At 35.4% G+C, this 26,603-nt stretch overlaps 1 protein-coding gene and 1 pseudogene across 1 annotated transcript; both read right to left on the reverse strand.

The window, feature by feature from the left end:
- Positions 1–4,003: 4,003 nt before the first annotated feature.
- On the reverse strand, positions 4,004–5,249 carry LOC149243135 (GATA transcription factor 9-like). Its single transcript, XM_089371131.1, has 2 exons — positions 4,890–5,249; positions 4,004–4,729 (listed from the first exon to the last, which is right to left on the reverse strand). The coding sequence occupies exons 1-2, from the start codon at positions 5,247–5,249 to the stop codon at positions 4,004–4,006; spliced, it is 1,086 nt and encodes a 361-aa protein (XP_089227257.1).
- A 185-nt stretch (positions 5,250–5,434) lies between these two features.
- Positions 5,435–24,227, reverse strand: LOC149243136 (leucine-rich repeat receptor protein kinase EMS1 pseudogene; annotated as a pseudogene).
- Positions 24,228–26,603: the final 2,376 nt, after the last annotated feature.

Genomic DNA, 26,603 nt, shown 5'->3' on the forward strand with positions numbered 1-26,603 from the left:
ATCAGGGTAATAATGAAGGTTATTTTAAGGAATCTGTAAGGTATGATAAATAGAATGATTGGAGAAGATAATTTGTGTGCATAACAACATCTATAACAATGGGAGAGCTACATTGTAAAGTTTTTCATAGGTGACTAACTATATGAATGAATTATGAATAACAAGACGTATGATAAGGAGATTTTATTATGTGATGTCTTAAAACAGGAAAAGATAAGTGGATTACACTTGGTAGCTATCTTAATGAATTTATTTATCAGGTCTTACCCAAGTTGGAAATAGTAACAACATTCCCAAGGTATATTAGTGCTATAGGAGAGGAGGAAAAACCACAATGATTGGAGGTGAGAAATTCAAGTCAATTTAATAAAATAGAATGAAGTGAAGAAACTTCCATTTTTGAAGCCAATAGACATGGAATAGTAGGAAATCAAGACAGGGAGAAAAAGAAATATCTATGAATATCGAATAGGAGAAATGAAGGGATGTTCTATCAAGAAGAAAGTTATTTTAAAGGTATTAATGAGTAGAGCTAGAAACACCATTGGTAATGATGATGATCTACATATTTTAAAAATGTGAAGGTGTGAAGTTGCATGATGACCAAATGATAATAAACGAGGAAGATATAGGAAGGAATGTTGCTAGAAATTTTAGATGGATACCTTGAGAAGGATTGGGTACATAGTGACAAAAGAAGTGAAAGTCAATTAATAGAGATTGTACTTGACTCATTATTTCATGAGTAGGACTTCCCATAACGTTAAAAGAGGTCGTTTCCACATTTAAGTTTCTCATGGACAATTCCAACTGTTTCAAAATCTAAAATAATGATACTATTTAATAAGAAAGAGTCTTTTCCCCAACTTGATGAAACTGAATCAAGTGGTATTGAGATACGAACTTTACGAACTCGACGAGATCAGAAAATATTTCTGTGGATGAAGTGCTGATTGTTAAATAAGTCAACATGGATAAACAAATCCTTGCAAGTAAATTAGGCATGATATAAAATTAAATCATGATGAAAAAATGTTTATATGCAATTGCATATAGCGGTATTGGAATCAGTAAGCCAAAGGGTAAATGGATGTAAAATCAAAGGATTTTAATTTTGAGATAGATGATTTAAATAATGATGCTATCACTAGGAAGAATATATGACGAGAGATTAAGACTCAAGATGATGAGGCTCATGTGAAATTTAACAATGTACTTAGATGATTATACCGTTGGTGTAAATAATCAACTACCTAGTAGAAAGAAGTCGAACTGATTATTGAAAAGCAATTGACAACTTGATGAAAACATATTGACGATGTTTCATGCTATCATGGTAGGAAGATAATGATCTACATATGGTTCTTATAGTGATAAGGTATCCATACAATAGTAGCGATATGCAGAGGTATTATGATGTTATGTCAAGATATATTGACGTATTCATTTACTAAGTGATGATGGATATGATATGCATAATGTGGCATAGGAATTATGATGCTATAATATGAGGATTATTGACATGTGGTTCATTTATGAGAAGTCATGATATGTCTTTAATATAATTATGTTGATGGTATAACTGAAGCATGCGATAGTTCTGTACAAATCTATGACATGCATGAGCATGCAGTTCCTTATTATTCATAATGTTGCAATTAACAAAGATGAACGTTCTTATGATGACATGCAAGAGTTGGCATGTGGATTATTTCCCATGATACTATGATGGTATGGTTAATGCATTGGATGCATGTGGAGATGTGAGGATTCACAGGACTCCACAAATGGGCCGAGAGGGCCGTTTATTTGATGATCTCGTGTGAGCCCATACGCACGAGGGAGAATAAGTAACACCATATGGGCTGGGGACAAAACTCAATCAACACTACAGATGACAGTGATTCCTTTGTCTTGTGTATAGCTCTTGATGGATAGCTCTAGAAGAGCTATGGGACCATCTTGAGGAGGCCAAGTGCCTGATGTTCTAGGCTTGGTGCCTGTTATTGGATTGGGATGCCGAAGTCTGGAAGGGATGTAAAGGACTTCAATGCCTGGGGCTGTGCGCCTTAGTAGTTGTGGAGGGAGTGGGCCAGCCTTGCCAGATGCCCGGGGTCATTGAGTACCGGAACAGATGCTTGCCTTGGGGCAGATGAGGTCTGAGTCAGGCGTGAGCCTTGGGGCCAGCCTTGGACTAGGATACAGACCGGGTCAGGCTTAGCCTGGTGCCGAAAGTGGGAAAAAGGACAGAGATTCCTTGAGATTTCCCAAGGTGTTGGGGACTTTCGATGCCTGCTGGTTATACTAGTTCAGCAGAGGATGTTGGCAACATGAAGTTAATAAATAATAAATAATAAAAATAATAAATAATAAATAATTCCACTTAACTTCGGGATGAAGTTCCTTAAAGTGGGAGAGTATGTAATATCCCTCCCCTTAATAATAAATAATAAATAATAAAAATAACAAATAATAATATAATAATAAAAATAAATAATGCAAAAATAATAATTAATAATAATAAATAAATCACTTAATAATAAATAATAAAAATAATAAAGATAATAAATCATAAATGATATTAAAAATATATACAAGAAAATAAATAAAAATAATAAAAAGTAAAAATAGTAATAACCATACTAAAACTCTAAATAAGAATAAATAGAAATAAAACAAGAAAACTATCAAAAAGAAGGAAATAAAACAAGAAAGCTAAAAATCAAAAGAAAAGTAAATAAATAAAACAAGAAAGCTAAAAATCAAAAGAAAGTTGCATGTAGACACATGGAGTGTATGCATGTGGTTCCCCTTCCAGTGTTGTTCTATTTAATAGATGGTGAGGAAGATGAGAGGCATTCTTGCATTCCATCTTTCCGAGATTCTATCTTTCATTCTCTTGGGAGAATGGTGTTCTAAGACATAGGAGTCATTGGCAGTAGTACGTTGATTGAGGGCTCGGGGGTGGCCAGTTGTAGCAAATCCTTGCACAATTGAGCCTACGGTTGGGTGGAGAGTCGTCCCCAAAACCTTGTTGCGGTAAGCCTACTTCTACCGCAGGTAAGCATTATTCTTAGTTGAATTTAGTTTAATATTACTTATATGTTTATTTGGCTATGTAAGTGCCACCCTAATTTAAATTTAATGTTAACTAGAAAAGTTAAGTAGATATTTATTTTGGGCTGTTACAAAGCAGAGGATTCAATTGGGCATATCCTGTAATAATACCCAGGTAAATTTCGTGGCGTTTAGGTTTTTCGTTGTGTGATTTATGTAATAATAATAACCTGATAAATTTATATTGGAGTAGTCTAACAAGGCAGAGAAATTGCCCAGCTTCCATTCCCGCCCGAAAAAACATCCGACTCCAGCAATCGGCAATTCTGCCACCCTCTGCCACTCTTCCACATTAATTGCGGTGGGATATCGTCTAACAGATCTAGATTCGAGTGTCCTGACATTCCTTGGTAACATCTCGCCACTGCGCGATGGGTTGTCCCGAGTTGGTGGCCAATATTCAAAGGAGTATTCAAATTCCTGCAAAGGCGTGCGTGAGAACTCCCTCCCCATTTGTCATTGAGCTCGAACATAGTTTGCCTTCAGAACTCGGAATTTTCTTGCAAAACCACCCCCCATTTGCCATTGAGCTCCGACACAGTTTGCCTTTAGAACTCAAAACTTTCCTGCAAAACCGCTCCCTATTTTCCATCGAGCTCAGACACAGTTTGCCTTCAGAACTCTCGCGATCAGAACTCTCAAACCAGGCAGGAAGCAAGTTATTCCAGGCGAGTATAATAGAAACATTGTATACAACAACACAAACTAATTTCAATTTTAGTTAGAATGTTGCAAAGCCTTTAAACACATCAGTAATTGTTTTTAGAAAACTGTACAATATTTTGTGTGAAGAACTTATAAAAGTCATCACTAAATGATTTGTCTACAGAAAATCCATGTCTTCTCCAGGATTAATATTATTATGGAGTAAGCATTCATCATCATTTTATTTACCAAAATCTAATTGTTGCTCAGAAGAAGAGTGGTTATATTCTATCAGTCCTTGGACTAATTTTTCAATGCGTCCATGTGGTTTCTCGTTGATGTCATTCAAATTTTGACACCTCATATCAATAACTTTCCTATGGGAGTTTGAATGTTGGGTACCTACAAAGGTAGGACTTGCAGCAGGTCTGTACTCTGGCAGCAGCCTACCGGACTTGAACCTCACACCGCAGGCGTTGCAGAGTGTTTTGGGACCTTCAGGACCTGCCCTCCACTGTGGGGTCTTTTGGGTGGCACAATGACTGCATTTTCTGACTTGTGTGCCATGATGATCCACCTGCACCACACCTTTCTTCTTCGATGTAACATGGCTGGTCTTAGTCTTGCTAAGTTTATCTCTATTTGTAGATAGAGACTCTTCTCCACCGGCTTGTTTAGATGATTCTGAAGTAGAGCCATTTTGATATACTATACTTGCAGAGGAACTTGGAGAAATCAGTACGCGAGAAACCCAATTACAAACAGGTGCCCTTGACCTTTTGCTTCGAGCTCGGCTAGGCACGGGCAATATTTCTAATATACAGCTAGATGACCTCTTACCAGAGTCAAGAACATGATGAGTTATCTTTGTAGGTACATTACCAGTGGAGGAGGAGTCCTCCACAAAGTTTGAAAGCCATTCCAGTTCTGCCAAATCATCACATTGTGAAACAACAATGGAGATTAACTTAATTTGCAACTCATCTTCTAAATGATGTGGGGATGGAAATAAACAGAAGGTAAATTGTTATTTGATTTTTCACCTTGGGGTTTCTCATGGAAAACTAAATAACAAAAATGGAAGTAGTCCATCGAATGGGGCTAGAAGAGGAAACAGCATGACTCACTGAAACAGAAAGGTCTACCGGAGAATTGTGATCTTTAATATATGTGCTCACAGCATTTGAAATGTTGGAACTTCTTCTATTATCCATCAAGGAATCATTATTGCAACTTAGCACGGTTCCTGCCATCTTGGAGGTGTCCGTTATTGTGGAGGAATTAGATCCGTTGGCATCACTACATTTCTCTCCAATTGGTGCTGCAATTTGTTCATTTGAAAAATCCATCAAGTCACCAATTAGTAGAAATTTTGATATTCCTCCTAAGATTCCAGCTTCTCCCTCTATCACTTGCCAGCATTTTCTTCCAAGAGTAGTTGGCAATGAGACATATAACTTAAACTTATAGCTTAAAAACATTAACATTCTAAATTATTAAAACAGAGTACATACCAGATTGAACATTAATTTCAATTTTAGTTAGAATGTTGCAAAGAAAGAATTCTAAATCTAGAAAATTAAGAAAATCAAGAATTTTGCAAAGGCAACATTTGAAGCATTTGAAGCTTCCAAGATCCATCAAAAGTGATAGAATCCAAGGCCTCAATCACTTACCCTTTTTTTATCATATGTTGAACCCATCCTACCAGATTTCCACCTTCTATATCTTTGAAATTTGGTCCAGTTGGTTCCTTTCTTGTGAAGAGCTCAAGAAAAATGACCCCAAAGCTATAGACATCACATCTGGTTGTTGATCTCGAGCTCTGACCATATTCTGGAGGAATATATCCAAATGTACCTGCTATATATGTGCTCACATGATTCTCACACACACTTATAAGATGCACCAATCCAAAGTCTACAACATTAGGCTCAAAGTCAGCATCCAACAATATGTTGATACTTTTCATGTCTTTGTGGATTATGTAAGGGATGAAGCCATGATGAAGAAATGCAACTCCCCTAGCTGAACCCATACCAATATTAAATTTTTTGGGCCAATCAAGGACATCCAATGCATCAACTTTGTTTCTTAGCTAATAATCAACGCTTCCATTCACCATAAAATCATAAACCAACAATTTCTCATCACCGAAAGAGCAATATCCCAGTAATGGCACCAAATTTCTGTGCTTGACTTTTCCTAAGGTCTCCATCTCTGCTAGAAATTCTATATGACCTTGAGTGCAAGCCTCTCCAAGCTTTTTGGTGGCAACAGTTCTTCCATCGAGGAGTACATCTTTATAAACAATGCCAAACCCACCATCTCCAATAATATTGGTCTTGCAAAAGTTATTTGTGATCCGTAGTATATCAGCCAGTGTCAGGCAAAGGAGAGGGCTTTCAAACATGGCTACATTTATGTTGAGGGGCTCTTTTGACTTGCTATTACTCATAAAAGAAAGGGTAGGTTCAATGGATGGATTCAATTTTATTTTCTCATCCACCTTAGGGAAAACCTTGTTATCTCAACATTTTCCATTTTACCAAAGAAAATATAAGGCCCAACACGAAAAGGGTGCTTCCTATTATGATCCCAACAATCACCCCAGTGCTAAATAGATGAGGTTGTTGTCTTGGAATGAGTTTGCATTTTTGGCCCATTTGATTTCCACGTACAACCTTGTTTCTAAGAAATGAAGAAGCAGTAAAATTACTACATCCACCACCCTCAGGAAGAGCTCCTTCCAGCAGATTATCTGAGAGATTGAAGAAGTTGAGATCCATAAGATCACACAATTCATCGGGGACTGATCCTAAGAGATAATTATCAGAAATGTCCAAGTATATGAGTTGTGAAAGGCTACCAAGCTCTGGAAATATGGTACTTGTAAATTCATTGGTGTGAAGATCCAAGTAGGTTAGACAAGAGAGATTGGCAAAAGATCTTGGAATTCTCTACTAAATGGATTTAAACTTAAATTTAGTGTCTCGATCTGATGCCAGATTGTGCTCTTTGGAAGCAAGCTAGCAATGCCACAAGATAACCTGTTTTGCTATACATATAGACCAACATTGTTAACCAAATTTGCAAGAGTAGTTGGCAATGAGACATAGCTTAAACTTACAGCTTAAAAACATTAACATTCTAAATTCTCAAAACATAGTACATACCAGATTGAACATTAATTTCGATTTTAGTTAGAATGTTGCAAAGAAAGAATTCTAAATCAAGAAAATTCATAGCTTAAAAACATTAACATTCTAAATTCTCAAAACAGAATACATACCAAATTGAACATTAATTTCAATTTTAGTTAGAATGTTGCAAAGAAAGAATTTAAATCAAGTGCTTGGTTTTCCTTTCTTTAGGAAAAATCATTAACATTCTAAATTCTCAAAACGGAGTACATACTAGATTGAACATTAATTCCAATTTTAGTTAGAATGTTGCAAAGAAAGAATTTCATGTTGAAATTGATTTAATAGAAGCATCTTAGGTGAACTTGACTGCATAGAACCCTGAAGGGGCAACCCACTAAAAACATGCATTTTTATTTACCTAAGCTGCCTTGAAAAGATTTGAATTCTTCCATGAAACCACCCCGGATTTGTACCTAGCCCAAAATACTTATTTATACCTCCGTGGAATTAAAACTTGGTGGATGGCCTGACTCGCCACTATCTTTACCACTAAACCAGCATTCCATCCTCATCAACAAATAAGTTCCCATATTAAATTCAATTTGTTGTGATAAAGATGGTGGTTTTTGTAGCTAATCTGTAATGTGATTTGGGTCCATTTTTCACACTTGGCCGCGATTCCCTCCTTTCCCTTTTTCCTAATATTTTCCAAACTTTTCTGAGCTGCTCTCTCAGACCAATTTATGTACTTTTATAGGACTTTCCCATTTTTCTCGAAAAACTTGGCACTCTACTTAGAGGGACGAAATTGTCATTCTTTCATAGAGTACATGCTATGTCAACATTATTTAAATAACCTTCCACTTACTTACCCACGTAATTAGGGAAAATGCATGTGATAAAAACCCTACATCTAGCGCCATCTTTGACTTTCTTAGGGAAATGAGATGAGTTCAATATTGAATAGCTATAAAAGATTAAATTTCATTGCCTTTTCTTTGTTCTAGCACATCTCTTTTGCCATAGGTAGTGGAATGTGACCATAATGATTGCATGCTATAAATTTCACATATATTATGGCAACACCGAGAATCTTTGAGGACAAACTACTAGTAGTGTTGTGATGCAAACATACATTGTAGAAAGGCCTTTCATTCAAGTCTAGTCCTGCTTAGCAAATGGTCACACTAAAAAAACATGGCCAAAATTTATTGGATTTCATCTGTTCAAGTTGTTTTAGGAATCTTTCCTTTTGGGAATGACATGTTCAAAGTGAATGAGGCAAGAAGCTGCATCTTAAAGAAAAGGCTTGCATCCCAAATAGCCTGCATCCTTTTGTGCTATATATTTTTGCCATTATTGAGTGATTGATATTTCAGACCTCAAAAAAAGCATAAAAGAGGTTTTATATTTATATATATGTTGGATAACTTGTTTGACCAGATCAGTTCAAATGGACAAGCGAAGAAAATGGCAATATATCATAGATCTTGAGGTGCAAGACCTCAAAGGTAAAATGACGTTCTCTAGTAAAGATTTGGTTTGGATGGAAATAAATAGAAAAAACAATAGTATTGATCGAGTTGATGTAATCCCATTATGAAGAGTTGTTGACATTATCAAAGGAGAGGAAGAAAATCCTATTTCTCCATGTAAATTCATACGAAAAACAAAAAAAGAACCAAAACAAAGAGCTACTGCTGCATTGAAATATGAGATGTGAGTATTTAAAAAATGTATTTTTTGTATCTTCTGAAACGACGTTTATCTTTCTTTGTATGTACTAACATTTTAAATTTTTGGTTTAGTTATCATTGTTCATTTTGCCCAAAGGACAAAACAAGAGAACCTCCAACTAAACGAAGGACCTCATTTGTGCAGAAGAGGGGTTGCCAATGCCATTTTATTGTGAAATTTATGCATGAAATTCCTGATAGAGAAATACTAACTTTCAATATGTATGAACATGAATATGGGGAAGGTTGGGCTTGTCATGGTCAACGTGACACTTCAGGTGAGACTAGGACCTTGCATAGGCCAAAGCTTTTAAGGGACGTTGTTGCATATGTAGAGAGTTGTTTCTTTTTGGGAGTGCCTATTGATGTAGTGTATAGAACCCACATTAAGAGACATGTTGACATGGATGTGGTAGCTCGAGATAGAGATTTCTTCTTATGCAGGAAATATATTGTAAATATCTATAATAGGTTGGCGAAGGGAAATTATCAACTTCACAAAAAGGATGAAATGAGTGTAAGCCTTTGGTATTAAAAGCATTGGGAATATTTTTCTTTTACGAAAAGCCCAATGGTGTGGAGGTCCTTTTTATAATAGGGATTCAAACAAATTGGATGTTGGAGACAATGGTCACGCTATCTCACAATAGCTTAATAGCCATGGATTCAACATTTAATACAAATAAATACAGGGTAAGTTAGATGTCAATTATTAATTGAATATATTTATTTAAGTTGTATACATTCAGAATGATTAATAACTTGTATTTGACTTTATGTAATGTTGAATATGACAATATCAGTTGTATACACTCATGGCATTTGATGAAAAACAAATCGGGGTTCCAGTTGCATGGGTCGTGGCATCACGAAACACATAAGATGATATTGTAATATGGCTGGAGCAGCTCATGCGCAAGTGTTTCCAAACCCGTCCTGATTGAAAAGTCAATGCTTTCATGGTTGATGATGCACTTCCTGAAATTAGTGCCTTGAGATAACTTTAACATTGCCATGATATAACCAAACTTGCATTTTTTCTAAAAATAGCACACTAAAATGCATTGAATATGGAAGGAGGATCACAGGTTGTGATGTGATCTTATGCGTTTGGCATGTACAGAGGGCTTGGTTAAAAAATGTCAATCGGTTGGCCACTAGTTCCATAAAAGCCAATGAGATGTTCAGTGAGTTAGGTTTCATCATGAAACACACTCTCAATAATGAAGTGGAAGATGCAATCAATCAATTTTTTATCAAATTTGCAGATGAAGAGAAGTTCTTAGACTATTTCCACAAGAATTGGGTCACTGGAGATAAGATTCGTAAGTAAACAATTTTTTCATATTATATGCATTTTTTCTTCTATAAAGGTGATATAGTGAGACTGACATGGTTCTATTTGCAATTAGGTATGTGGGTGAAAGGTTGTTGGGAGTTTCTTCATGTAAATCAGGAGACCAATAATGTTGTTGAGTCATACCATTGTTACCTAAAAACAACATTTCTATCTGATAAAAGGAAAAAATGTGCACGGAGGATGGATTGGTTATTGCATATGCTACTAACAACAATTGAACCTTGTTATCAGTTCAATAAAATCTTAAAATAAGAAGGATTTCTAAACAACTACAAGAGAGAAAAGCAGCTAGAATCATCAGTGGAATGAGGAAGAAAAATTCTAGATACTGATTGTTGTCCTCATGAGAGCATAACCCGTGCTTATTAGGTGAGAAGTCAGACAGATCGAGGTAAAAACTACCTTGTCACCTGGTATCGTACGGATTGTATAACGTGTGAATGTCCATGGCCTATCTATGGAAACATTTGCAAGCATGCCATCAAGGTTAATTGGTTGTATTTCCACTCGGATAATTCAAATCCATTGCTTCATCAGCATGTAGAGGATAACAAATGCAATGACCCACCTAAGATCAATATAGAGCCTCAAAACCATGATGTAGATGTCGATGCTACTCTTATGGCCACAAACATTATTAATGCAGATGTTGAGGCACTTCATTTGGCAAGGGAAGAGTTGTTTAGCTATGCACATCTCATTTTAGATAACCCTCCTACTACTTTGACGAAGAAAAATTAGTTGACTGGTATGCTTAAAAAAATGTTGGATGAAGCCAATAATTTGCACATTACTAATTTTGACTTCACACCTGGGTTGGGTTCTCTTGATCCATCTTTGAAGAGGAAGAAGAGTTTCCTTAGCCCCACAAAGGAAAGAAGAAGTAATAGCAAAAAAAATGGTTTGGAAATTGATTTAGATGTTGATCCATCAGAATATGAACCATTTGAGTTTCGATACCTCAATAAGCGAGGATGTCATCGATCAAATAATGCCCTGTCTATGGTTCCAGGTTAGTTTCATGTGTTGAATAGAGTCATGGTTTTAGATTTAAGTATTTAATCATGACCATTCTTTAACCTGTTGTATGTTTATTTTTATAGCAATACAATAATCCCCAACCTTGGCGATAACCCAATACCAAAGGGAGATGCAAGACCATCCAACCTTATCTGCCATACCAGGTACATTTGACACTCTTTCATTGTGTGCGCACATATACCTTGATGCTCTAGCAAATTTCTTTGCGATAATGTTTGACACTTTGCTAGGTAACTATAGAACAAGTGGAGAAGCATCATTTTTTACCATGACTGATCATCCATGGAAGGGCTTCAACTCTAGTGGGAATCAATGAGGTATGCACACAGAATAGATAAGCTCGGTTTTCATGGCCTCGTCAGGTGGGTTTCCCTTTTTCATATGATAAATCTATATATGTTTTCCTATTGTTATGTTGTTATGAAAATACCCATTTCATAATTTGCTCATGGTCACTGCAAAATTAGGATTGCCAAATGTGATCATTATCAGTGCTTATGTTTCTTCCCATGCATTGCTCACTGAAACAAAGTTCAATCCTCAACGCCTTTCCCTCATTAAGGTTTTAATTGTATTTCCTATGCCAAATTTATGGGATTTACATGCCTTTTTATGCTTGTTCATGGTTGAGGAGAAGGACCATCATATGGGTTCATTGCCCATGCTTGTATTTTTTCCCTATCCATCATGCTAGCTATCAAATAGAATCTCTTTAATTATTTATGTTCATGAAAAATGTTTGATTTTTATACTTAAACATGTAGTTTCTATTTTCTCATACCTATGTTCATGGTTTGATATTTATTAGATTTATAGATCTTTATATTTTACATCTTTATAAAGTTATGGTTAGATGGTCAAAGGTCAGTGAGATTTGAACCTTATCATTGCGTTTTTTGTTGTTGGATTTTTGATTCCTTGCCTCTAGTCAGAGATCTTGTTGGATTTTCATGACCTCATCAAGTTGATTTTGCCTTCATGGAATAGTATATGATAGCGTAGTAGATTTTTATGTTATTTTGAACATGCCCTCTTCATGATTTGTCGATGTTCACTGAACGATGCTATGTCCTTTTATTCCTACGATAATATGTGAACTGCCATATTGCCCAAATCAAGGTTGGTTGTTATCTTTAATTTGTGTGTTCGCTGAAAGTATTTATTTTGATCTTGTGTGCTCATGTATATATGTGTGTTGCAGTTCTTGGTCACATATAGTTTATGTTCTTCTAGGATAATACAGGTGTTGATTAATTTTCAAAATTTTAACATGGACACTCTTTTTTTTAGGTTATTCTACAGTTCTGCTTCGAACCTCCATGTGGAAGACATAAATTCTGACCCAAGCACACAACATGGTCTTTTTCCAAGCACACAATTCTCAGCCAAGCACACAATGTTTATCTAGGATCCTCAGATAATTTCTAATCTAGTTGACTAAATTTTTATAGTTCAGGCTTGTTGGGAGGGGTGGTAACTATTGTGGTTGGTTGGTTGGAAATTGGTCTGCTATACAAATATGTTTTGTTGTAAAACGCATCATGGAAGTGATGGTCATGGTTGAAGGCTTGTATTTTATCTAGTCCATGGTTTTCCAACTTCCAGTTGTATAGTAAGTGAAAAAGTTGTGATAGATTAATTTACCTTTTGTATAAGCATCATTACATGAAATGATGCTCTAGAAGCACCAGGGAAGTATTATTCAATAATGTGGTAGTTTCCACGGTCTTGAGGAAACAATTCTAGCATTTTGTAATAAATTGAATATAATGAAATCCATTGCAGTGAATTTCTTGCTAGCAATCTGTTATATTTCCAAACTTTTGATGTTCAGCTCCACTCCATTTTGATATCTTCCTTTTTATGTCAGTAAAGCAGATCCGTTGCAATCATTGTACTTATCATTCCAATGGTAGCCCCTTTAAATTATTAATTAACCAATTTAAGCTAATAAGGAAGATCCTTCCAAGTGTCCACTCTATTCCATCTATGTTCCTCAGACATGCCAATGAAAACACTGATTCATTCTTTGAAATCTGCTCCCTTCACCATATTTCCGCTTTTGAACCAATCTTCTAAGGAAGTGATTTCTAGTAAATCTTTAACATAGAATGTGGCCCATAACCATATCCATACAATGTTTGGGTCCATAAACAAATTGTAGTTTGTGTGAAGGTGCATCAACATTTAAATAGGCAGATTAGTTAATAGGAATCTTATGGTCGTTGTATGTATTCATGCTTGTTTCAAATTAATAGCATTTTCCAGACTTAGAAAGAAACTTATATGGTAGCTTTTATAAAATTAGAAGTGCTTTTATCAGTTTTGTTTTAGGCACAGATCTATCTCAGTTGAAATCACAAGCTTGTTGGGTAATCTCTGTACAATCAAAGTGCCCTAGGGTTTTTCAGGGTGTTGAATTCATATATATAGTCAAAACACTAGTTTAAATAACACAAATCAAGTTTTCACCTCACCAAATTCTGGCAACGGAAATTCTAAAAAATCACACTAAAAACAACTTCGTCATCATGTACATCAGCAAACCACTTGTGATTTTGGAAAACCGTGAACCACCTCCAACACTTCCTTTGGTGGTTTTTGGAAATGAAGAGGGCTACAGGAAATATAAATTGTAGTCGTCGATCTAGAGATGGATGATTTGGCAACATATGGACATTCATTAGCCCAAAAATGAGAGATTGATACATTGAGTCTACTAAGATGACAATTATGGTTATGGATGGAAGGCAGAGACAATTTTCAAGGGTGCAACAATTTCAGAATATTATCTAATACACAAGGTAAAGGTGGCAATTCCTTGCAGGAAATCAATTTTCTCTATGAGAAATCAACCAAGGGTTTGTATTCCATCCTATTTCTTCCTAGATAATTGAGAGTTATTTGTTCTCTACATAACTAAATGGGGTTGTTTTGATATTTTTTGATGAGGACGATGATCCCAAACATGAAAGTTCAACCAATTGTATGTAATGAAATATAGGACAGTTCCAGTTGCTCATTACATGGGAGGTCTCTATACACTACATTTTTTATCTATACAAAATTCACATACATAATTAAAAATTGTTAAAGGACATCATGTCAACAGGTCAAATTTTTTCCTAGGATGTAGATTTACTCTAGGGTTTGATGTTAATTACTTAATATCTTATCTAGGTATGGTGATTTCATTGAAGAAAATATCTTTGGGAAATCAAAGTCCAATTATGGTCATGTTGATGATTGTTGATCATATGTTTTAAAAAAACAAGATAGACTTGTATTCCCGATAAGGAGATATTCAAGAGTATAAATATGCAAGACCAAGTTCTAATTCAAGCCAAGAGTGATGGTATAAATTTCTCTACAGATTATTTCAACTCTGAAGGAAGGTGAAGATACATTTGTGAAGCTTAGACTAGCACTAGATTCTATAACTAATTTTCATGCAAACTTGTCCTTAGCTAGAATGAAGCTTATACTAGGCGCTTCAAAGTCAAGTTCAATGAAAGATGTTGGACAAAAAGAATTAAATTTTATCAAGAGCTTATCTTTCCATTTTGGACCTGAATTGGCATATGATGCTTATGATAGGAAAAATTGAGTTCTCATTAATAAAAATGAAAGATTTTACTAGGTGAGCTCAAAGCTTCATGTTTTGCTACTCTAATCTTAATTCAAGGCTATTCGAATAGATAATTTCACCCTCTGAGGTTGCAAATATGTTGAACTAGCCAATTGGAAGCTTGCAACCATGCTCAACTACAAGTATTATTATCTACATAGAAATTGCATATCAAAATATTTGAGAAAGGGAAAAAGGTTGACCTTTTATTATCACAATGAGGAGTTAGCAACTTGGTTTGGATATATATATATATATATATATATATATATATAGCATGTATGTACACCCCCATAATTAGTGTGTGGTGAGTGTCACAAGTCAGTGAAGATAATCTCCAAGATAGAGTATATTCCCAGGAAAGTTGAATTGGTTTTAGTTGATGACACAAACAGGCTCAGGGTGGCAGAACTCCATCACTGGACATTGATGAAGCCAAAGAGTATGCATTTCTCATCATACCCTTTAAATGCTTTTATTTCAGGGGATGGCTTCTTTCTCTTCATTTTTTCAAACACCTGCAAAGTTTTCAAATCAAAAGGAAGAAGGTGAAGCTTGTACAATATGGTTCTCAGATTCACCTTGTTGTATCTTCTAATGTTGTACCTAGTTTTTTTTCTAAATATTGTAGCTAGTCTCAGTGACAGAAGCTTTAGACTAGCCTATGATGGCTTCAAAACATCATTAGATTAGCCTTTAAATTACCTAATGAGATCTTGGGTAACAATACCTCAATTTGTAGCATGGAAATCTTGGGCCATAAGAAATATCGTACATATCATAATGAACTTTGCAAATGCCAATGAAATCCTCGACTCCTTGACACCCAACATAGTTATTGACCATATTTTGATTGTGAATAATAGACATTTTCTGCAGTCATCAGTAAACATATCTTTCCAGCACTGGACCCTAACATAAATATTTCGAGTTTAGGAGTTTCTAGTTGTTCCAGAAGCATATCTAGATCTAGATATTACTTATGGTAGACAAATTGGTTACATCTTAGGACCCTGTGTAGTGCACTCTATGTAGCATGTCTAAAGTTGTGAAGGGTTGTATTGCAGTTTACATTCAAAATATTTCAAATAATTTACTTTAAATTTAACTCAACAACTTTCATTAAAAAGGCAAGGGCAATTCATGAATCTTATGATAAGCTTAGGAAAGGACATCTTGACACATTTATGTTGAATTTTTTTGTATGCTAGAAAGCCCTCACTTGACTAAGGATGCATGTCATATGTTGGCTTTGATCCCTTTGTGTTGCATGTTTTCAATGATTATGTTAACCTCTCATGGATAAATTTTATGATTTTGTCATCCAAAGAAACAAGTTACTTACAACTAAGGATGCTTATTTTTTATTTCATCATGTTGGAAATTTTGATGCCCATTAAATTGTTGTGTTGATTAAACATGAAATGGTGTTTTGGAACAACTTAAGGCAATCATCCATTTAGGAAACAGTTTGTCCTAGAAGGAACATCTTAATGAAATCGTCCATTTAAGCAACAATTAGGTGTTGAATTCCTATAGTACTAATATGTCCATCAAAAGTTGACCATCTGTGTATTAAGGAAATGATAAAATTTTAACTGTAATTGCATTTGTTGTATCTTCATTGTATCTTCATGGACTTGTAGGACAACAAACTACTCTATAAAATGTATGGTGGTGTAGGACCACGAATTAATTTATACCTTTTATGTTTGTGGAAAAACCTGTGAACAGTTTATGAAACCAATGTTTTGGACTAGCTTAGTGAGTCCATCATCAGGGCAATGTGATTTGTATTTTGAGAAGAGAGAGCGTGAAATTATGGAGCTATTAATAGTTATTTGAAAAAATATTTGATGTCTTTTTTAATGTCGACCTAACTGATTCATAATTATTAATTCATATATATATATATATATATATATATAATTAATTAATTTATTATTATTATTATTATTATTATTATTTTAAGTCACTGGTTTAATTAATGATTGATTATATTTAAATGTATTTATTTGATTTATATTTATTTCTTTGATTTATTTATTTAGTTATTTATTTATTATTATTATTTTTTTTATTATTATTATTAATTTTTTTTGAATTGATTATGTATATATTTAAATTTATTTATTTATTATTATTATTATTGTTATTATTATTTTAAGATTCTATGTTATATATATAAGTTCATTGCTATATATTAAATGCTTTTGAAGTAATAGTTTGAATTTTTTTTTACGTTGACTTATTAAATTATATTTAAAAGAGAGTTAGATAGATTTATTTATTTATTATTCTATTAATTTGTATTTACTGCTTTTTTATTTTATTTAATAAGGGTTTCCAAGTGCTACTTAATTTTAGTTCGTCATCTCTATTCATTTTTTTCCGAAGAAAGAGAGTTCATAATTTCTATTAAAAGAGAAATTACATGCTGTTGATGCCAAGGGCATATGCTGTAGTGTGGTTTTCACCACTGTTCAAAAATAATCAAAAATACATCAAGATAGTCCCACTGGGATGCAATGGTTCTGTATCCCTCATAGAAATAACAGTGTCATACAAAATAACCAAAATAAAAACAGAGTTTTGAGGAGAATATCCCTCATTCAGTAAATATAGCCGATCTGTACTGTGCTGTTATATACAAAAAGAAACATGTAGAGCAAAATTTATATGGGGGGGGATCCCCCCATAGGAGGCCGTCTATATATGGTCGATGAAAAAACCTGTGCATCCCCTCTGGTTTGTATTCCTCAATCAGCCAGTCTCCTAGAGGTCGATCCGCCGCTTCTTTCGAGAGCCGGTCAGCAGTTGCATTTCTTTCCCTGTAGATATGAGAAACAGTGATCTGGTCAAAATGTGTTTTAAGAAAAACAATTTCTTCCAAGATGTGTTTCAATGTCATCATCTCTATTCATGTTGTTGGAGGATTTCTCAATTTCAATTGCCTCTTTCACCCTTCTTTTTAAATAATGGTCTTCCTTGTGAATTAATTTTGCTTGTTCCATACAGATATAGTGTGAGGAAGAACATGCGTGCTCTGCCAGACCTGATTTTTCTGACCTGTTTCTTGTAATATCATTAATGTGTTCTTTTAATCTTATGCCAAAGGATCTCCCTGTTTCACCTATATATACTTTTCCGCATGAGCAGGGAATCGAGTATACTCCTTTGTGATTTTTTGGGTCTATTAAGTCCTTAGCAGAATCAAGCATGTTTTTTATGGTGTTAGGGGGCGTAAAGGCAACCATGATGTTATGCTTGGCGAGAATTCTGGCAATTTTGTCTGTGGTTCCTTTTATATAGGGTAAGGAGATTCTAGGGTTTTCAAGAGTTTTTCTTTTTTGGTTATTGGTTATGGATTCTTTAATTATTTTTTGGATAATGTGTTTCTGATAGCCATTGTTTATAAAGACCTTGTGGAGATGGTTAAGTTCTTCCTCTAGATGTTCAAGGTCAGAGATTCTAGAAGCTCTAGTAGCTAGGGTTTTGATGACACCAACTTTTTGTTTCGGATGGTGGTGGGAATTTGAATGAAGATATTTGTCAGTGTGAGTTTGTTTCCTGAAGACCTGGTGGCTTAGTTTGCCATTTTTCTTGGTAAGGAGGACATCTAGGAAGGGGAGTTGGTTGTCTTTTTCAATTTCAATAGTGAATTTTATGTGTTTAGAGAGGTTGTTTATGTGTGATAAAAATTCATTAAGTTTATCTAAACCATGGCTCCATTTAGCGAAAATGTCATCTACATATCTTTTCCATTCTTCAGGGGTAAAGGGGAAAGACCTAAGGGCCATTTGCTCAAAGTGTTCCATGTATAAGTTGGCAATCAATGGTGATAATGGAGAGCCCATTGCAACACCATGTGTTTGCTCATAGATTTTTCCTTTGAAACTGAAGTATGAAGATTTAAGGCAAATGCCTATTAGTTCCACAGTTTCAAGGTCTGTGATTTTCTTCAATACTTCTATGGCTTCATCTACTGGAATCATAGTGTAGAGAGACACTACGTCAAAGCTAACCAGTAGGTCATTGTCACTAATTTCTAGGTTTTTAATCCATTCTATGAAGGAAGCAGAATCTTTGATGTAAGAGGGAGTGTTACCGGATAAAGGTCTAAGTTTGTTTGCAAGGTATTTTGCTAACCAGTAAGTGGGTGATCCTATAGTGTTTACTATGGGTCTCAATGGAACTCCGGTTTTATGGATTTTAGGCACACCATATATTCTAGGGATGATGGCATTATTAGGTATTAACCTGTTCTTAATAGTAGAATCAAGAGAGGAGTTTTTAATTTTGTTACTCACTTGGCGAAGGATTTTGCTGCTAGGGTCCTTGTTAAGAACTCTATAGCAGCCACTCTTGTTAAGGTGTTCTTCCATCTTATAATCATAATCTGTCCTATCCATAATAACAGTGGCATTTCCTTTGTCAGCTTTTAAAATTATAATGTTTTTGTTATTCTTGATGTTTTTTAAAGCTTTGGATTCTTCTTTGGATATGTTGCTAGGAGGAGGTCTGGCATTTTTGAGAATTCTGGCAACGTCCTGTCTTATTTCTTCTGCAACATTTTGATCAGTGTTTTTGATAATGACTTCAATGTTGCTTATGATATCATTTATAGGAATTTTGGCTGGAGATAAAGCGAAATTTAGACCTTTTTCTAGAAGCAATTTCAGGTTATCATCTAATGTTAGCTTTGAGAGGTTAATTACAGTTGAGTTTCTAATTGAGTTTCCAGTTTTGTTTACTGAATTCGTCGAGTTCTTGATGTAGTCAATGGCAGCTGCGTGGGGAGCTTCATTAGTTTTCTGCGTTGAGCTATTTAAATGGGCGTTGGATGGGGGTAATTGATGTAGGTAGCAGCGAAGGTGGAGCTGTTGTCACTAGATTCTGGATTGCGTGATGCTGAAGAGTTGGTTTCAACCTGTGTTGTCTCAAGAAGATCCACATAACATCATTGTACCTAACATCAAATCCTTCAATCTTGTACAATTCTATTTTTTTTGCCATTAATTAAGAGACAAACCTGTGTAACCAAGGATACCTTATCACTGCTACACTCAAGTTGAAACATAAAATTCCATTCTAAATTTATACACAGGTCCTAAACATGTTGAAGTTGGAACATTTTCTTGCTTATAAAATAACTAGCTATTTTGAATTCAGATTACTGTGGATGGATGTATTTATTGGTTACATATTTTGACATTAGAGGGTTCGAACTCCTTTAAATCACCTTTGGCTATAAAACTGACATTTGAAAGGTATCTATTCCCATCGAATTCACCCTGGACTTGCATTTGGTCTAATCTGCAATTGGCAGCACATATTTCCTTGGGATTGGACTCATAGCAATTGATAAGTTCAAATTCTCATTTTAAGGTCTTAGTATAAGCATACTCAAGTCTCCATCAATTTAGGGTGCTGAAATAGACAATTTTTTCTAGAAACAAGTATGTGAGGCCCCAATTTTTGTGGTTTTTCTCTCTTAGTCGACAGTCTTTGTATGGTTGTTGGTGGTATCAATTATTTATCTGTAGTGAATGTTTTAGTATATTACCATAAATCTTGAAGACAATTTCCTACATGAATCTTTTTTACTGACATTGATCAGAATAGGTCATAGAAAATCCTTGTATTTTTTATATAATGATATGATTAGTTCCCATTTGTGTGGCTAAACTCAACTCAAACCTTCTCTTCACCAATGAAGCACAACATCCTCTTACTCATTAGCATCTTACTTGAGTTATAGTGGGAAGTCATTCTACACATTAGGTATTGTCATGTTGTTGATAAGATTATGAAAAATTCAATTAAATAAAGATTTGACTAGTGCTGGTGTGACTGTCAGGTGAGACTAGAGAGGGCATCTGAGATATTTTGTACTAATTTGTTTGCTCAATGATTTGAATCTCCAAAGCATCCTTCATGCCATATATCATTTATCTCTTATTTTCCTTCCAAGTCTAAGGCTCTTCTTGGTTGTGCTTCCCATCTTCCTTGTGCTCCTCCAGGTTGCGATTAACTACTCTACACTTTGTACAATTAAAATCCAAGGGAGTTCTCACTGTCTGCTTTTGTGATTGATAAGTTCCCTATTGATGCAAAGAAGCATGAGTGGATTGCAAAAAAGGACTCTTGGTTTTAAGGGCATCATTATAGTTCCAATTTAAATTACAATTACAATTACATAGATTTTTATATATTTGTGAAATTGAATCTTGTTCATGATTTCATTTCAACTCTAGCAATTTGACATGTCTATGTTGCTTCTAGGCTATGTTACCGCTCCTTCTGCCACATCACTATTCTTTGTTCAAAGGAAAAAACCTGGAGCATAATATTTCATTCATTTTGAAAAGGAAAATGAAGCAGAAGATAGAATCGTGTGCAGAAGACAACACCATAATATATTAGTGATAATCACAAAACCATGAACGAGTTACTTTTCTCAAAATACATTTGTCCATATACATGGAATATATTACATTTTCCATAAATTTGTCTCCCATACAAAAAATCGTAATCGTTGCATGTTGGGGAAAAATAAAACATTAACATGTTCTTCTTTAGTGAAAGAACCATGTTATGATATACTGAAGAAAAATTATAAAAACAACCCATTCGCACATTGGGGATCTATATTGAAGGTGATCAATGATTTCTGTTGCAGTGGATGGTGATCCTATGCCATATTTGACATCTACATATGTGCTTAAAAATGATCTGGACATTATATCATTGGACATATTTTCAATGTTCACAGAGTGATTGATGGTAAAATATTGAAATTGACAACTCCAATTTATTGCTTCCTTATGAAGGAGTTTTAAATTGTCCTTCCGAACTCAATAGATGCCTTTCATCTGATTACATATCAACTCCGAGTTGGTGAAGACTTCAATATCATTGACATCATGTTGTTTTGCCTCTTTTAGCCCTTCAACAAGGGCAATGTAATATGCCTCATTGTTTGTCGTCATTCCAGGAACTTCTCTCTTTCCATGAAATAAATGATTTGTTGCCATATTGTAAAGGACAAATTTAACAACTGCTCGACCTAGATTTGGAAAGCAGGACACTTCAATGCATAAACGCCACTTTTGCACCATTTTTTACACTTCAAAAACCTAGAAAATAAGATAACAATAAATTCATGTTAAACAAGTAGACAATTATCTATTTCTTAATACTCAACATGTTTTTTAGTCATATATAATTCAAAAAAGCAGATAATTTTTTTCACAAATTCAATGTAAGACTGATTGACAAATTTTGTTGGAGTATCAGAACCAAATTGAATGCTTTCGATATTGTTAGATATAAGTATCCCTATGACTGTTACAATGTCATATTTCCTACTAGTAGTTATAAGGTGGGGCTAGAAATTCCATTTCAGAACTTGCAAGAATAATTTTCAAAACAGTAATATTTCTTAAGTGCACCGGTCTTAAAAAGTTCCTGCATGCTCAAAAAGATAAATTAGTGTGATATATGTTGTCAGATGACGTTATGGGTTATACAATGAAATTTAAGATAGTCTCACGACACCTTTTGATTATTTGAGTAGTTTCTCTAATCTGGAATTCTTTCATTGCAACATTCTAACTAAAAAATTAATGTTCAATATGGTATCATAACAAAATTAAAGAGAAGATAGAATCTCAATAATGGAAAAAATAAATAGCACAAAAGGATGCAGACTATTTGGGATGCAAGCCTTTCCTTTAAGATGCAACTTCTTGCCTCATTCACTTTGAACATGGCGTTTCTAAAAGGAAATATTCCTAACACAACATGAACAGATGCAATGCAATAAATGTTGGCCATGTTTTTTGAGGGGTGACCATTTGCTAAGTAGGAATAGACTTCAATGAATGGAGACATTAGGAAAATTCAAGCACAAGAATTTTGGTGCCATTACTGGGATATTGCTCTTTTGGTGATGAGAAATTGTTGTTTTATGATTTTATGGTGAATGGAAGCCTTGATTATTGGCTAAGGAACAGCGTTGATGCATTAGAGGTCCTTGATTGGCCCAAACGATTTAAGATTACTATGGGTTCAGCTAGGTGCCTTACACTTCTTCATCATGGCTTCATCCCTCACATAATCCACAAAGACATGAAAAGTAGCAACATACTGTTGGATGCTGACTTTGAGCCTAAAGTTGCAGACTTTGGATTGGCACCTGTGAGTGATCTGGATTTACATAGGAATGAAATAAAATACAGAGATAACCATAAAGACAGATATGCAACGGAAATAATACTTCATTTCATTACTGTAAAATACTGAAATATGCTTACAAACAGAAATGGTAATAAGCCAGCTAAGGCGATGGTAGCTTATCTCTGAGAAGAGATGTGGTGGCTACATGCCTCTGAACTGTTCTAAAACTGTGTTACAATGAGGCTCGAAGGCCTATTTATTGTTGAGAAACAATGGAAAACCCTTCACATTCCAAAACCTAACCCTAGAAGATGAAATGCCAAATTGTGGGCCCTGTTTTGGGTAAATTGGTACATCAATTTCCCGGGGTCGTAACTTTGGCATACGATCTTCGTTTGACGCGTACAATATCTCGTTAGAAAAATCTATCCGAGTACTACCACTTTGGGAGACAACCACCCATGGACCCATGTTGCCCTAGATTTCCCAAAAAACGTTGTTTAGGGCCTCAAAACGGCTCCGGAAGTTCAGGACCCGAAAAACTGCTAAAAATAGTAAACTGTGCTACAATTTAGGAAACTGAAAAAGCTGAAAGAGACAGTTGTGGGGGTCCAAATGGGATAGGTGGGTGGCCACCAACATCCACCTGGATCATTCCTCCCCCCTTAGGAAGCAATGGTCCCCATTGCGTTGAGTTCCTCCTTGAGATGAGGAAGCTTCTGCTGAGTTCCTCCAGAATATGGTCAAAGTTGGATATCAACAACCAAAGGTGATGTCTAGAGCTTTGGGGTCATTTTGCTTGAGCTCCTCATAGGAAAGGAACCAACTGGACCAAATTTCAAAGATATAGAAGGTGGAAATCTGGTAGATGGATTCAATAGATAATCAACAAAGGGAAAGGTGTTGAGGCCTTGGATTCTGTCACTTATGATGGATCTTGGAAGCTTCAAATGCTTCAGATGCTTCCTTTCCAACATCCTTGATTTTCTTTATTTAGAATTCTTTCTTTGCAACATTCTGACTAAAATTGAAATTAATGTTCAATCTAGTATGTACTCTGTTTTGAGAATTTAGAATGTTAATGTTTTAAGCTAAAAATTTAAGCTATATGTCTCATTGCCAACTACTCTTGGAAGAAAATGTTGGAAAGTGACAGAGAGAGAAGTTGGAATCTTAGGAGGAATATCAAACTTTTTACTAATCGATGACCTGTTGGATTTCTCAAACGAAGAAATTGCAGCACCAATTGGAGAGAAATGCAGTGATGCCAACGGAGCTGATTCCTCCACAATAACGGACACCGCCAAGATGGCAGGAACCATGCTAAGTTGCAACAATGATTCCTTGCTAGATAACAGAAGAAGTTCCCACATTTCAAATGTTGTGAGCACAAATATTAAAGATCACAATTCTCCAATAGACCTTTCTATTTTAGTGAGTCATGTTGTTTCTTCTTCTAGACCCATTCGATGGACTACTTCCATTTTTGTTATTTAGTTTTCCATGAGAAACCCTAAGGTAAAAAATCAAATAAAAATTTACCTTATGTTTATTTCCATCCCCACATCATTTAGAAGATGATTTGCAAATTAAGTTAATCTCCATTGTTGTTTCATAGTGTGATGATTTGGTAGAAATGGAATGGATTTCAAACTTTGGGGAAGACTCCTTCTCCACTGGTAACATACCTACAAAGATAACTCATCATGTTCTTGACTCTGGTAAGAGGTCATCTAGCTATATATTAGAAATATTGCCCGTGCCTAGTTGAGCTCAAAGCAAAAGGTCAAGGGCACCTATTTGTAATTGGGTTACTCGCATACTTATTTCTCCAAGTTCCTCTGCAAGTATAGTATATCAAAATGGATCTACTTCAGAATCATCTAAAAAAACCGGTGGAGAAGAGTCTGTATCTGCAAATAGAGATAGACTTAGCAAGACTGAGACCAACCACGTTACATCGAAGAACAAATGTGTGGTGCAGGTGGATCATCATGGAACACAAGTAAGGAAATGCAGTCACTGTGCCACCCACAAGACCCCACAGTGGAGGACAAGTCCTAAACGTCACAAAACACTGCAACGCCTGCAGTGTGAGGCTCAAGTCCGATAGGCTTGTTACACAACATTTTGTCACTGTTCGTGTACTTCCCATTCCTTGATCCTAGAGGACCTCTATAGTGAACCCTACGTGCTTTGCCTTCATGAAGAAACTCCCATTGTGTCCCTCTTCATGAGCAGATAAATTCCCTTTTACACCATTTCCCCTAAAACTTTTTTTTTGCCCAGTTTACAACGCTGACGCTAATGACCGTTGTCTCCCCTGTTTCGATTTGCAGAGATTAGCACTACTCCTCGCGTCGACTGGAGCGACTGCGCCGTGTTCCAATCACGTCGGTCCTGTTATGGAAAGTTTTTTAAATTCGGAGCTGAAGCTTCTAGATCTAGAAGCTTCGTAATGAAAGTCTTGTAAATGGTTTGGCCAGATGGGGTCGAGGATGACAATTTGGGCTCCTTTCCCCTATAATGATGGAACTACCTCAAGGGATAAGACCTTCTCCCTTGAGAATAGGATCCATTTCCCATCTATTTTTCCTATATAAACATCCCTTCTTCCCAAGCACAATCTAGTTAGCGTGCTTATGCTATTTTGGTTTGGAGTAGACAACAAGATATTACTAGTTGTAGCTATCTAGTTGTGTGAGGGAGAAGTGTGATTTGGTTTGGAGTGAAGCCTAAAGGGAAGAGCTTTAAAACTATTGTTGATTGAGGCCATCATGGAATGCTAGCAGAAGTGTGTGGGAACCTGGTCTTGTCATAGGAGGACTGCAATGTCAAGACGAATGGTTGTAATCTCACTTTGATATTAATATATTCAACTATCGATTGATTTCCTACATGTTTTGTAATATTACATATTCATGGCTTAATGTTTCCTGACTTGTTAAGTAGGTTGAATTTCAATTTGTCTATTCTCATGTTTGTTTTCTGTTGTTGTTTACTTGTTTCAGGTGTTTGAAGAAGGAAGCGAGAGATAGTTGGAGTGAGCAAGCGAGTAAATCATGAAGCAAGATAAGCGAACCGAGAGGTAGGCCCTCTTGATTGATTCTAACCTAAGGAAATATTCCATAGAATGTATCTGTTGTTGCTATACCCATTATTGAGCCAGAGGAATTCGTTCGTGTCCTCACTTATAATTTTACTTCACCACAAATTGGCAACTAAGTTGGGGATCCCAATCCTTTTGTTTGTCTTGGATTTCATGATTTCATGAGAACTTTTCTAGTTCCACGTTTTACCTTTGGTTCTGTTTCTTTTCTCATGCCTACTAGTATGAGTCTAAAATTCATAGTAGCAGATCTGGTCCCTGTCTCAATTTTTTTTTTCCTTAGCTCCCTCGTTCAGTGCGCTTAATTCGTTGATAGTCGCACTGATTAGTGCAAGTTGCTAAGAAACAGTCACGTCAACCAGACTCTGTCACTTGTTGTCAGTTAGGCAGTCACGCCGATGGCTGTAAGTGGAGATTAGGGCTTGACACCAATCTTGGCCAGTGTGTTCTGCTCTTGTGGTTTTAACCCCATAAGCGTTTCAGACCATTTTCTCCCTTATTAGAAAGCTACTTTTCATTTGGTTTTGTTTGCTTGTTGGCTTATCATATTTTTGCTTGATTGATTGAGTCAATGAGTGGCCAACGACACTAGGGCATCTAGTTGGTCATCCATTTAGAAATTTGCAAACTCGCTAAGTCG

This window comes from Pinus tabuliformis, chromosome 8 (assembly GCF_031772625.1).
Source record: "Pinus tabuliformis cultivar Carrire ecotype Pingquan chromosome 8, CPIR1, whole genome shotgun sequence".
Lineage (NCBI taxonomy): Eukaryota > Viridiplantae > Streptophyta > Pinopsida > Pinales > Pinaceae > Pinus > Pinus tabuliformis.

Bases quoted from the DNA above. Each gene is read 5' to 3' on its own strand.
- LOC149243135 (XM_089371131.1), bottom strand. From the start codon at position 5,249: ATGTTAATGTTTTTAAGCTATAAGTTTAAGTTATATGTCTCATTGCCA. The intron at 4,730-4,889 runs GTGAGTCATGCT...TTGCAAATTAAG, and splicing joins CGGTAGACCTTTCTGTTTCA to TTAATCTCCATTGTTGTTTC.